This window comes from Microcaecilia unicolor, chromosome 7, assembly GCF_901765095.1.
Source record: "Microcaecilia unicolor chromosome 7, aMicUni1.1, whole genome shotgun sequence".
NCBI lineage: Eukaryota > Metazoa > Chordata > Amphibia > Gymnophiona > Siphonopidae > Microcaecilia > Microcaecilia unicolor.
In genome coordinates, this window is record NC_044037.1 from 15,548,507 (window position 1) to 15,562,042 (window position 13,536).

Consider the following 13,536-nt stretch of genomic DNA (forward strand, 5'->3'; position numbering starts at 1 on the left):
ATGCAAAGGAGCCGTGGACGACTCCTTAGGTGGTGAAGGATAGTCAAGGACCTCGAGCATCTCAGTCCGGGGCTCATCCTCAGTAACCACCGGGAAGGGAATGCCCACAGACATTTCCCAGACAAAAGAGGAGAAAGAAAGACTCTCCGGTGGAGAAAACTTTCTTTCAGGAGAGGGACTGGGGTCAGAAGGAAGACCATAAGACTCCTCAGATGAGAAATACCTGGGATCCTCTTCCTCCCCCCACGAGGCCTCCGCCTCGGTTTCAGACAAAAGCTCCCGAACAGCAGTCCGAACCCAGGCCCGCCTCAACTCCGAGGAACGATGTTCTCGATGGTGTGGTCAAGAAGTCGACTCCCTCGGCGGCGGTGAAGAAGCTCCCTACAACGACGTCGACAGGGAGTCGACCTGGGTGGCAGCCGAAGCCGATGCTGCAAGCGGTACCAGTGTCAGGGACCTCACCACAGGCAAGGAGCCAGCCAGCACAAGCACCGTTGGTACCAGTACAGACTGTCACATCAGCCCTTCCAGGAGACCCGGAAGAACGGCTCGGAGACGCTCGTCCAGAGTCTCTACCGGAAAAGGCAGGGAAGCCGGTGTAGGAGTCGGAAGCAGAACCTGCAAAGAACGAGTAGGCGGTACCGGGCTGTCCAACGATCGACACCTCCTGAATAGAGGGGGTGCGGTCCTCCCGGCGTTGATGCTTCTCGGGTGCCGATTCCCTCAACGCCCCGGAGACGGTTGGTCCCGATGGGCCTGTGAAGCAGCAGCCTTTGAGACAGGTGGAGACCCACTCGACGGCTCACTACTCCCAGCGTGCAGTGGTCTGCGGACAGCCATTACCTGCACTCCCGAGGTCAATGCTTGCTCCGGTGCAGACATTGACACCGCCGAACTTGGTACCTCTGTCGATGTTGACGCCGAAGTACCGGGCAAAGCTCCAAACAGATGGTCCCGTTGAGCTTGTCTCACCGCTTGTGTCCGCTTCTTGAGACTGAGACACAATTTATAGGCGGCTGGGCGATGTTCGGGCCCAAGGCACTGAATACACCACGCATGTGGATCAGAACCCGAGATTGCCTGGTTGCAGCAACCGCACTTCTTGAAGCTGCTGGGAATCCTCGATGTCATGGATGGAAAAATAGCGGCAGCGAAGTCAAAGTCGTCGATGGTGCCAAAAAGAAAGACACAAAAAAGGGAAAAACCCGAACGGGCGGCCTAAGACAGCCGCAACGACGGCGAAAGGAAACTTAGCCGGCCCAAACTAGAAGTCTAAGGAAACTTACTTCTTTTTTTTTTTTTTTTTTTTTAATAACAGAACGGAGCCAAAGAAGAAGAATAGAGAAGAAATAGAGAGAAAAAAAAACACGAAAATCGCGACAAAAAAACTGAAGGCTTCTCAGGATGCGCTGAGAGGGACCAAAACACAGTCTCTCTCAATTGTGGACAAAAAGAAACTGGTGTCCCCGCGCTATGGGCGGGAAGATGGCCGCGCCTGCGCGCGACCGCAGACTCTAACAAACTTTTGTTGCTAGGAAGATTTCCGGACCTCAGGGCTGCCGTGGACGTCACCCATCAGTGAGAACAAGCAGCCTGCTTGTCCTTGGAGAACTATCATTTACCTAGTATTAGGAGCTATTTTGTTTAGTTAGATCTATGTGCATTCCGAAACAATGGAGGCAGCTAACTAAATTACATAGTAATATAGTTAAGGCTTTGTGATGGTCGCAATGTGGTGAGCTCCAGAGCTCTTCTCCTGCTTGACACCACTATCCATCAACTAGTTGCTCTGGCCGGCTGATTGGCAGCAGCCTGATATCTGGCTACTCAACTCGCTTCTGGACAATCCAAGGGGGGGGGGGTCTCTCCTTCTCTAGAGGCTGGTGGAGCATGCCTGACTCCCTCGTGGCAAATTGGAAGCGCAGCATTCTCCTGCTGCAGAGATCGGCTCGGTGATGGAGCGCAGAGGCAGACTGGGAAGACAGTGCAGCGCGCCCGTGTAGAGGCTGTTGGAGCAGAGAGAAGAGGTGAGTTGGCCTTGGAGCAGCAGTGGCCCCGGTTCAGGAGCAGGAGGACCTGGAGTGGAGGCCATCACGTTTTCCACCAAATCCCTGCTGTTCAGCAGTGTTGCAGCCCAGAGGCAGCGCAGAGAAATCCGGAGTCCTTTGACTCTTGCTGCTTCTCCTGCATGACCCCGATGCCGGCAGCTCAGCAGCCTCATGAGCAAACTGCCGACCTCAGCTCGAAGGAGGCGTTGCTGCAGGCATCTCTGGCAAGCAGTTCACATCTCGGGAGCGGGTGGGCTCCCAAGTGCAGGAGGGTGCACTAGTCCCACGCATGGCCAGCACTGCACCTCCTGTTCCGACAACTGGTAGAGGAGAACAGAGGCGGAAAGCGGCAATGGAGCTGCCCAGGCGAACAGTGTAAGACTCCCACAGCCAGCGACAGCGAGGGTGGAGCACAACTGATTTGGAATTGGTGACAGAGAGGTTTTTTTTTTTGTTACATTTGTACCCCGCGCTTTCCCACTCATGGCAGGCTCAATGCGGCTTACATGGGGCAATGGAGGGTTACGTGACTTGCCCAGAGTCACAAGGAGGTGCCTGTGCCTGAAGTGGGAATCAAACTCAGTTCCTCAGTTCCCCAGGACCAAAGTCCACCACCCTAACCACTAGGCCACTCTTCCAGAACAGGCAGGTGGTGTGACACCCTTGTGAAGAAGAGGGCCACCGCTGTTGACTGCGGTGAAAGAGTTTGGTGAGAGAGTGGCCCACAACCACTGGGAATTTAATACTTACATAGCAAAACAGATAAGCACACGACTGAGGTGCGAGAGTTTGGTGAGAGAGTGGCCCACAACCACTGGGAATTTAATACTTACACAGCAAAACAGACAAGCATACGACAACTACGAATAAAAACACGCCACTTGAACAACCAAAGAAACTCACGAACACCATATATCAACCTGTCCTCACAATACAAAAAGACAATTACACAACAGCAACAGACTCATAATATCCCTAAATGACAAGGTCTAGCTACCACCACAACCTCCTCACATAGCAGGAAGCAAAACGCTTAACACGAGAATTCCCCAAAGACTATATATCTTTACACTTCTAACAACCAAAAGAACCCTACTACAAGAAGACAACAACATAACGCCAATACTTTGCAACCTGAATTGCCCAGTTTAGCATGCTGTCTTCTGTACAGAGTTCGATCAAGCAACCAAAGAGACTCCACAACGATTCAAACACAGTAGACGACAAAGAAGGGAATAAACAAATCCAAAAAGCCAAACGAACGCCAACTAAAAAAAATTCCCAAAGTTTCACTTACCGAGGACAACTACCTACCGATAACAGTGGGATACATCAATGCCAGATCAGCAGTAAACAAAAGCAAAATAATAAAAGACTGGATAATAGACAAAGATCTCGGGCTAGTCTTCCTCAATTAAACATGGATACATGACAAAGACGACCAGGTAATTTCAGACCTATGCCCACCAAGTTACAAAATTATGTACTGAACAGGAAATGGGAAAAAGGGAGGGGCATCGCTTTAATCTACAAATCCTTTTTTGCAGCAGAAACCATAGCAGAATCCATAACACCACAACTGGTGATTGCCTCGTTCTGAATAAAAGTGGCCTAGTGGCAAGAGTGGTGGACTTTGGTCCTGGGGAACTGAGGAACTGAGTTCGAGTCCCACTTCAGGCACAGGCAGCTCCTTGTGACTCTGGGTAAGTCACTTAACCCTCCATTGCCCCATGTAAGCCGCATTGAGCCTGCCATGAGTGGGAAAGCACGGGGTACAAATGAAAAAAAAAAATCATTACAAAACCACCTAATGCTGCATCCTCTTCTACAGACCCCCAGGAAACTGGAGAGCGTCTCAAACAATCTCTATAGACTTTATTTCAAACACATGAGTAGCAAACCCAAACACGCTGATAATAGGAGACATTAATCTGCATCTTGAGATCGGAGTATAAACAGAGAGACACTATCAGATCTCAAGATGAATGACTCTTTCCTTATACAGGAACATAACTACCACCATACTGGGTTAGACCAAAGGGCCATCAAACCCAAAATCCTGTTTCTAGTAGTGGCCATTCCAGGTCACCAGTATCTGGTAGGATCCCAAAAGGTAGACAGATTGCATGCTTCTTTCCCCCAGGGTATAAGATGTCAGAGTTGCTTGTGATCTGCATAATCCAACCACACATTTTACCATCCCATCTACTTACCACAGCTCCTAATATGTCTTCAAAAGGCTGAATTCTCACTGATGTAATGCTGTTAGTTGCTTCAACAACTTTCTCTCTGCCTTGGTTGATAAGGTCCTTGTAAAAAGAGCAGAAATTATAGCACTTAAAATAGATGCAGGGTTTCTTGGGAAATAATTTTCCTTATAGCTAACATTTTTGAATCTATGAGAACAGTTAGACAAACAGAACCTGATACAAGACATCTCACCTCTGAGGGTAACTTAAAGAAAACAAAATGGTCACATTGACTGAAAATCTGCACTTGTATATACAGCCTACAAGTTCTGTTTAAATCAACACAGGGAGGAATACACTCTCAGTAGTTTACTCTTGCAGCAAGTATTTTTTTTCTTACATGTGAAAACATGATATGAACAAAACATGTTGCTTAGGTACAATACAGAAAGGTGCTGAATAATCTTCATGCTATCTTTTTTTTACTATTTTATTTATTCATCTGCTGAGATACATTACATTAACATAAATACATTAAAGCTCTAGTCTGTTAAAAATAACTCTTAACACAATAAATCAAAATCAATTGTTTTTTTGCCCCTTCTGGTATGAATGACTCTTATCCAGAGAAGCTACACTCCTGGCCTAAGCATCTTGCTTGATTTTTCTTCTCCTTTCCCTGGACATTCATCTTTCAATCCACTTCATCCTTGACTATTCACCGCCCCCCTCCCGCCAGACACACTACCGTTCACATCCCTTTCATCCATTCGACCTTACCCTCAAGGTTATCAATAGAAATCAAACAAAATAAAACATGGAAAAGAAAATAAGATGATACCTTTTTTATTGGACATAACTTAATACATTTCTTGATTAGCTTTCGAAGGTTGCCCTTCTTCGTCAGATCGGAAATAAGCAAATGTGCTAGCTGACAGTGTATATAAGTGAAAACATTCAAGCATTACTATGACAGTCTGATAGGGTGGGAGGATGGGGGTGGGTAGGAGGTATGCATGGGGACATCAAAGCATATCATTGATATTCTAACAGGATGGGTGTGGATAGGTGATAGGTTGGGTGATCAACAGAGAAATACAGCTTTATGCTTTATAATGGGCTAAGAACCCCAGATCCTTGTTAAGTCCTTTCTGTTGGGTGTTAAAATATTCAATCATTCTGACTTCAAAGGTCTTACGTTCTTGTATGGTTTTAAAGTAACCTTTCAGGATTCTCACTCTGAAGTCACTGGTACAGTGTCCTGGTCCTGTAAAATGCTGACCAACAGGGGTGGGAATCCTACTGGCACCACTATTGTTCATGTGATGTCTATGTAAATTGAATCTTGTCTTAAGCATCTGGCCTGTTCCTCCAATATAGCATCCTTCGTTACATTTTTTACACTGAATGATATATACCACATTGGAAGATGAGCAAGTGAAAGATTCCTTTATGTTGAATATCTTTCCTTTGTGGATGACTGTGGGGTCCTGTGAAATATTTTGGCATAGTTTGCAACTGGATAAATTACAGGGAAGTGTGCCCTTCTGTTCCTTTTCAGTCTGTGATGGAAGTTTACTTCTGATTAGCTTGTGTTTTAAGTTGGGTGGCTGTCGGAAGGCCAGTACTGGAGGGGATGGGAATATCTCTTTCAGTAATTCATCCTCCTGGAGTATAAGTTGTAGATCTCTTATGATTTTCCTCAGTTTTTCCAGCTCTGGATTGTATGTCACTACAAGGGGGATTCTGTCTGTGGATTTTTTCTCCTTGTACTGTAGCAGATTCTCCCTGGGTGTTTTGAGGGAGGAGACAATATTCTTGGAGATTATTTTGGGGTTGCAGCTTTTCTGTTTGAAGGATGCAGTCAGGCTTTTAAGGTGTCTGTCTCTGTCCCCTGGGTCAGAGCAGATATGGTGGTATCTTGTGGCTTGGCTGTAAATGATGGATCTTTTTGTATGTGAAGGATGGAAGCTGGAGTTGTGGAGGTAGCTGCATCTGTCTGTGGGTTTCTTGTATATAGATGTTTGTATACAGCCATCACTGATTGAGACCGTGGTGTCCAAAAAATTGACTTTTTCTGGGGAGTAGTCAATTTTGAATCTGATTGTAGGATGGTATGTATTGAAGGCAGAATAAAATTGTTTCAGAGTTTCTTCACCCTCTGTCCAAATCATAAAAATGTCATCGATGTACCGGTAGTATTTTAGAGGTTTGGTCTGGTGTGTAGTCAGAAATGTCTCTTCCAGCTCAGCCATAAAAAGGTTGGCATATTGGGGTGCTGTCCTGGTGCCCATCGTAACTTTAAAACCATACAAGAACTTAAGACCTTTGAAGTCAGAATGATTGAATATTTTAACACCCAACAGAAAGGACTTAACAAGGATCTGGGGTTCCTAGCCCATTATAAAGCATAAAGCTGTATTTCTCTGTTGATCACCCCACCCCTCACCTATCCACACCCATCCTGTTAGAATATCAATGATATGCTTTGATGTCCCCATGCATACCTCCTACCCACCCCCATCCTCCCACCCTGTCAGACTGTCATAGTAATGCTTGAATGTTTTCACTTATATACACTGTCAGCTAGCACATTTGCTTATTTCCGATCTGACGAAGAAGGGCAACCTTCGAAAGCTAATCAAGAAATGTATTAAGTTATGTCCAATAAAAAAAGGTATCTTATTTTCTTTTCCATGTTTTATTTTGTTTGATTTCTATTGATAACCTTAAGAGTGGACTAACACGGCTACCACACTCCTCGACCTTACCCTCCAAACTCCTCTTTGCAATTTTATTTTTAAACTTCTCGTGTTTATTGAATTTTCCAAAACCTGACAAGTATGGTTGCAAAATAGAAACTCCAGACAATTTCCAATAATCTGCCCAAAACAGCTGGCTCTAGGAAAACATAACTTCCTATTGGTAACAATACCCCCGCAGAAATGACCCCCACCCCTCCCCTTCTCACAAAGCAAAAATAAAAAACAAAATCAACATTTGATGTACTCATGGAGAAGACCACATGTGTTCAAACCTATCTAGTTTATGCCCTTTTAATGCCATTAAACATGCCATGAGTTACAGTCCTCAGTTTGTCTCCACTTTTTCAACTTGAGAAATTTGCCATGCCTCTAATTATATGCAACAAAAACATGCTGCATCAGGGTAAGGTTGTGCTAATACATAGCTGCTAGTTCTAACATCATAGCTTCTTCAAAATGCCAACCACTACATCAGACGCCATGTTTATAATCACATGTCCCAACACACTTGTGGAATGTCCTATCAGAGCACAGATCAAATTAAAGAATTCCAATCCAAATCTAAATTAAGGCACCAGCTGGCCTTAGGTTTGGACCAGAATTCTTGAATTTGATCTGTGCTCTGACTGGACATTCCACGGATGTGCTGGGGACATGCAATTATAAACATGGCATCTGACATAGTGGGCACCATTTTGAAGAACTTATGATGTTAGAATTAGCAGCTATGCCTCTAATTATATGCAATTCCCCTTCCCCCTTGCAGCTGATAGGCCACCACTGATCACTCTTTGATAATCCTTGTTGATTTTGCCTTCAGTCAAGGAAAGTAATCACACCTCGGGTGTAGACAAACTCCACCCAGAGAATGTTCTGTAACTCCTTTCCAATTTGCCCCCCAAAACCTTTTACCACCACATGATAATATGTACCTAAAGCACTGCAACCCCACCACTCTCTTAATTGCCCAGGGGAAATATAAAGGGCATCATATCTTTCAGCTACATTTTCTTGATCTCAGACTGCATTTCTTGGTACTTGAAGATCTTTTCTCTCTCCGGAGTAATCCTGTGGGACTAATATTTCTATGATCAATGCCATTCTAGTGTTTTTCTCTTTAACCACTATGTCTGGCTTCCTTGCATACAGTTTTTTATTGGTTAGGATGGGGATGTCCCTGATTATAACAAACCAAATTTGTGACCCCATCTACATGCATAAAAATATTTGCTTTGGTTCACTGAGCAAGCAGGGGATCCAGTTGGTTTCTAACCATAACTTTTTCTCTTCTGCAACCTACTAATGTGGTGTCTCTGAAGCAGAGCCAGCTTGTTAAGTTAGCTCTAGCAATTCTTTGTCGCTTTTTGTTCATGACTTGTTTAAGAAATTATATTATCTCTCAAGACCACGTACTTGTTTGTTCCTGTTAAAATTTATAAACTCCCGCCAGGCTTTTTGAAATTAAACCTGCAATTTCTGGCTCTGACAGAAAAGACTATTCATTTTCCTTAAAAGTATCCCTAACCATCTACTATATTTAGAAATATGCCCACCAATAAGCGATTTGAGATAGTCTGTGACTCTATTCCTCCCATATTAGTAAACAGAGTAGTAGTTCTTAAGATATGGTCAATATGCACATAAACCCCCCCTCCCATCAGCACTTGAAAAATATGTAAAAACTACCTCTGTGAGGTAACATGTGTGCCATGTGTCTATGAAGTCTATTTGTTTTTATCAGAGTTTACCCCTTTTTTTTCCTCATGTTCTCCCTGGTGGCAGGGATTGTCAAGTTGAAACCCCCAACAACCACCAGCTGATACCTACTGTACTGACCCACCATTACCACAAGCTGGGAAAAGAATTTGTGATCGTAGACATTAGGGGCATAAAGATTACAAACAATATCTTATTCTCTATTAACTCTCTCAGCACTATTACATATCTTCCATTTGGATCCAAGATGGTCTTATGTATATTTTCAACTATAAGCCTCTTATTTTTTTTTTAACACTGCAACTCTGCCTACCACTGAATTCTGCCATCATCTTTCCCGTCCAAACTGTTTGCTACTTCCTACACTCAGCATCTGAGAGGTATGTTTCTTGAAGCAGCACAATATTTACTCCAAACTTTCTCAGATAAAGCAAACTAAAGTTCTCACCTATTGAGAAATGGAGACCATCCACATTCAGAGAGACTGTTTTTATCCCTCTCATTCGCTCGTTTTATTCCAGAAACACCCAGTATTTCACACTCCAGCTGAGATATTCTAGGGTCCAGAGGCTCCCAAACAGGTCCCTTATCAACCATCTTCTATTCTCCTGTCTAGCCTCTCATCTCATCATTTACCCTTCGAAAAGCCTTGAAGACATTCTTCTTTTTCCCCATCAATCCCCATCAATTAAGAATGCCTACCTGCTACAACTATCCTAATCACTCTCTTCTTTCTTCTCTTACCTCTCCTAATCATTACACATTAATAATTGTATCTGACATCCTGTAATGACAATGTTTCAAATCTATGTAAGCCACACTGAGCCTGCAAATAGGTGGGGGAATGTGGGATACAAATGCAACAAATAATAATAATAATCTCCTCCACATTACAGACACCCATTCTTCCTTCTTTGTACAAGTCACACTTGGAATCTGTAACCCCTTTTCCCCTTTGCCTCCTTTCCACAGTCATCCTTCTTCAATACATCTAACACTTACATATCTCCTCCCCCACACTTATCCCTGTTCTATCCTCATAAACTTGCACACAATCTCCCCTTATCCTCCCAAATCTGCCATTCTCTCCTTCTCTTCACACTATCTTGGCAAAGTAGTACATTTCACGACATGGAGGTATGAAAAGCACTTTATATGGCATATAACGGGCAATAACTGGCATTCACTGGGCTATTCCACACTATCCTTGATAAATCCTATAAATTATGTTAGGACTCTGAACTTCCATGGACCATATAAACTACAATGAACATTAAAGATCTACTGAACCATTTGGAGTTCAATACTTACCTCTAGCTGTTGATTAGTCAATGAAGACAATGCTCCTAAGTTTAAGGGCATATATGGAGATGGGGAGTTAAAACTGGGTTGAGGATGAGTGGTCCCAGGTGGCATATTTAAGCGCATGGTCAAACCCTTAAAAAGAAAACAAAATAAGTAATTTGGTTTAAAACAATATACATTTTTCAATGGTCCAGGTGGAATTTCAGATTTTAAATTTATTAGACCATTAAAAAAGTATGAATACTTAACCCAAAAATGGAATAAAGATTATAAAATGAAAATCTTGCTCCACCACAGCAACAAAATACAAAAGCACTGCCTTTGTACATGCTCTTAAGAACGGAATATATTCTGTCCCTAGAACTGTCAATTCTTTATTATATTTTAGCCAGGAGTGAGTAGGCACCAAATGTTACCATGTAATATCTGAAGATGCAGCAGTGTTTTAGAACAACCACAGAGAGCCCTTTAAGAAATTCCTGGTTTTGCACTGCATTGCATTTTCAACAGATAGCCTAGGGGTGAATTATCAGAGAATATTAAGTTTGTATGTGTAAAGAATAGAAGAGCCCTGGTACATTTTTTTAATGTTGGGCAAAAGCACAGATTAGAAGCACTATTTCCTGCTCTGTAAAGAATATGCACATGATATATAGGTTATGCTAAATGTATGTTACCATGTATGTATGCAACTTAACGCATTACCACTTGTAATCTGTTATTCGGAAATGGCAACTGCCATTACGGCAAATGTAAGCCACATTGAGCCTGCAAATTGGTGGGAAAATGTGGGATGCAAATGCTACAAATAAATAAATAAAAAAATAAAATCAATTCCTGGTCCCTAGGATAGTAGGGGCTATCCTGGTATTACGTCTGAGAAACATCTACCAGCCAATTCTGGCAATGTTTGGTCACTGTGGTGGCCAAGCTCGAAATGGGGATGGAGGCACAATCCATAAAATCTCAAGTGGCTTGTGAATGAAGGCTTATGATATCCAGAGGATTTGATAGATCTGGATGTTCACATTAAACAGCAGAAAGCTGATGGGTTTCTGACTCTTCCCCCCCCCCCCCCCCAATGTCTTGAAGGAAGCAGAATACTATTCTCAAAAATCTTATGTCTTTAGTTCTGAAATTATTTACGCCTTTCTCCTGCACTCTTGGGAGCATGCTGCAGACTTCCTCATATTGAGTAAGATCCAACTGGTTCTTGAAAAGTCTACAGAAGATGTCACACCCAGTGTGAATCAATCAGACTACTACTACTAATCATTACTATAGCACTACAAGACATATGCAGTGCTATACACTGGACATAAAGAGACAGTCCCTGCTCGACAGAGCTTACAATCTAATTAGGAAAGATAAACAGGACAAATAAGGGATAAGGGAATTACTAAGGTGGGAATGATAAAACATGGGTACTCAACAAGCGAGTAAGGGTTAGGAGTTAAAAGCAGCATCAAAAAGGTGGGCTTTTAGCCTAGATTTGAAGACGGCTAGGGAAGGAGTCTATTCCAGGCATATGGTGCAGCAAGATAAAAGGAACGGAGAAGCTGCAGAGTGAATGCACTTGTAAGTCAATAAGAGGCGCTTGAACTGTATGCGGAAACGGATAGGGAGAGCCAGTGAAGTGACGAGGAGAGGGCTAATATGAGCATAGCGACACTGGCGGAATATAAATTGTTAAGCAAAATTTTGAACAGATTGAAGAGGAGAGAGATGGCTAAATGGGAGACCTGTGAGAAGCAAGTTGCAATAGTCTAAGCGAGAGGTGATAAGAGTGTACATAAGGGTTCTAGTAGTGTGCTCAGAAAGGAAAGGACGGATTTTGGTGATACTATAGAGAAAGACAGGGCCGTGCCAACCCGGTAAGCACGGCAGGAGGGCGCCTGCCAATCAAGGGCCCTAAGCGGAGTTCATGTAAAAATACGCAAGAGCTTTTAACACCCATACTTTTTACATATGTTTAAAACCAGGGCGACTGAGAGACCAATCCAGACCCGGGTCAAACAATCTTGAGCCCCCCCCCCCCCCCCAGCAGTAGCTTACTGCTCACTCAGTCTGTCTCCTGCTCCTGTGTGCCGTGTTATTATGTTAACTCTGTCTGCCCGCCATGGGTTCTTCTTCCTGCCCTGTCCCCTCCTGCCTATGCAAAAATAGGAAGTACTTCACACAGAAAGCAGGATGTGGCTGGCACAGCAGAGTTAACACGATAACCTGACACACAGGAATAGGAGACCAATCCAGCCTTCTATCTGTGCCTACTACCAAAACCCTGAAGACAGCGGCTTTTCTACTGCTGGCTCCGAGTCCCCCTTGGAGACCAAGTGTGGGGGAATCTTTCTCCCCCCCCCCCCCCTCTTTGTGGCCCTGATGTATACGCCACACAATTTTATAAAAAGCCTTTTCAATGTGTAAAACAGGTTTTACGTGTAAAATGAAGATACATACCTGTAACGGGTATTCTCCAAGGACAGCAGGCTGGACATCATCACGCATGGGGTCGTCGTCCATGACGGCCCAGGAGACCAAAAGTCAAAACAAAAACTTTCGAAAGTTCTAGAAGCGGCGTGGCGCGCACAGGGACAATGCACAGCGCATGCGCGAGTGACTTCCCGCCCGCGACGACCGCGCGCTTCCCTCAGTTATATGAAAAGCAAATGAGAAGAAGAAGAAGAAGAACTCCAGAGGAGAGGAGGGTGGGTTGTGATGATGTCCAGCCTGCTGTCCTCGGAGAATACCTGCTACAGGTATGTATCTTCATTTTCTCCAAGGACAAGCAGGCTGGACATCATCACGCATGGGGTATCCCTAGCACCCAGGCTCACTCAAAACAATGAACATAGGTCAATTGGGCCTTGCAACGGCGAAGACATAACTGAGATTGACCTGAAAATAAACACAACTAAGTGAGAGTGCAGCCTGGAACAGAACAGAAAAGGGCTTAGGAGGGTGGAGTTGGATTCTAAACCCCAAACAGAACCTAAAGCACCGACTGCCCAAACTGACTGTCGTGTCAGGTATCCTGCTGAAGGCAGTAGTGAGATGTGAATGTGTGGACTGAAGACCACGTTGCAACCTTGCAAATTTCTTCAATGGAGGTTGACTTTAAATGAGCCACTGACGCCGCCATGGCTCTAACATTGTGAGCCTTGACATGGCCCTCCAAAGTCAGCCCAGCTTGGGCATAATTGAAGGAAATGCAATCTGCTAGTCAACTGGAGATTGTGCGTTTTCCGATGGCAACTCCCATCCTGTTGGGATCAAAAGAAACAAACAGCTGGGTGGACTGTCAAAAGGGCATTGTCCACTCCACGTAAAAGGCCAATGCTCTCTTGCAGTCCAAGGTGTGCAACTTGTCCTCACCAGGGTGGGCGTGTGGATGGGGAAAAAATGTTGGCAAGACAATTGACTGTTTTAAGATGAAACTCCGACAACCCTTCGGCAAGAACTTAGGATGAGTGCGGAGGACTACTCTGTTATGATGAAATTTAATATAAGGAGCAT

General features: G+C 44.0%; 1 protein-coding gene across 2 annotated transcripts in view; it reads right to left on the reverse strand.

The window, feature by feature from the left end:
* Nucleotides 1-13,536, reverse strand: part of ATRX (ATRX chromatin remodeler) — a 453,401-nt gene that overhangs the window by 32,642 nt on the left and 407,223 nt on the right. For both annotated transcript variants that reach the window (XM_030208839.1, XM_030208838.1), the window contains exons 32-33: nt 10,030-10,155; nt 4,262-4,357 (exon numbers count right to left, since the gene is read on the reverse strand). In XM_030208839.1, coding sequence (XP_030064699.1) covers nt 4,262-4,357; nt 10,030-10,155 — 222 coding nt within the window. The remainder of the gene's footprint in view (nt 1-4,261; nt 4,358-10,029; nt 10,156-13,536) is intronic.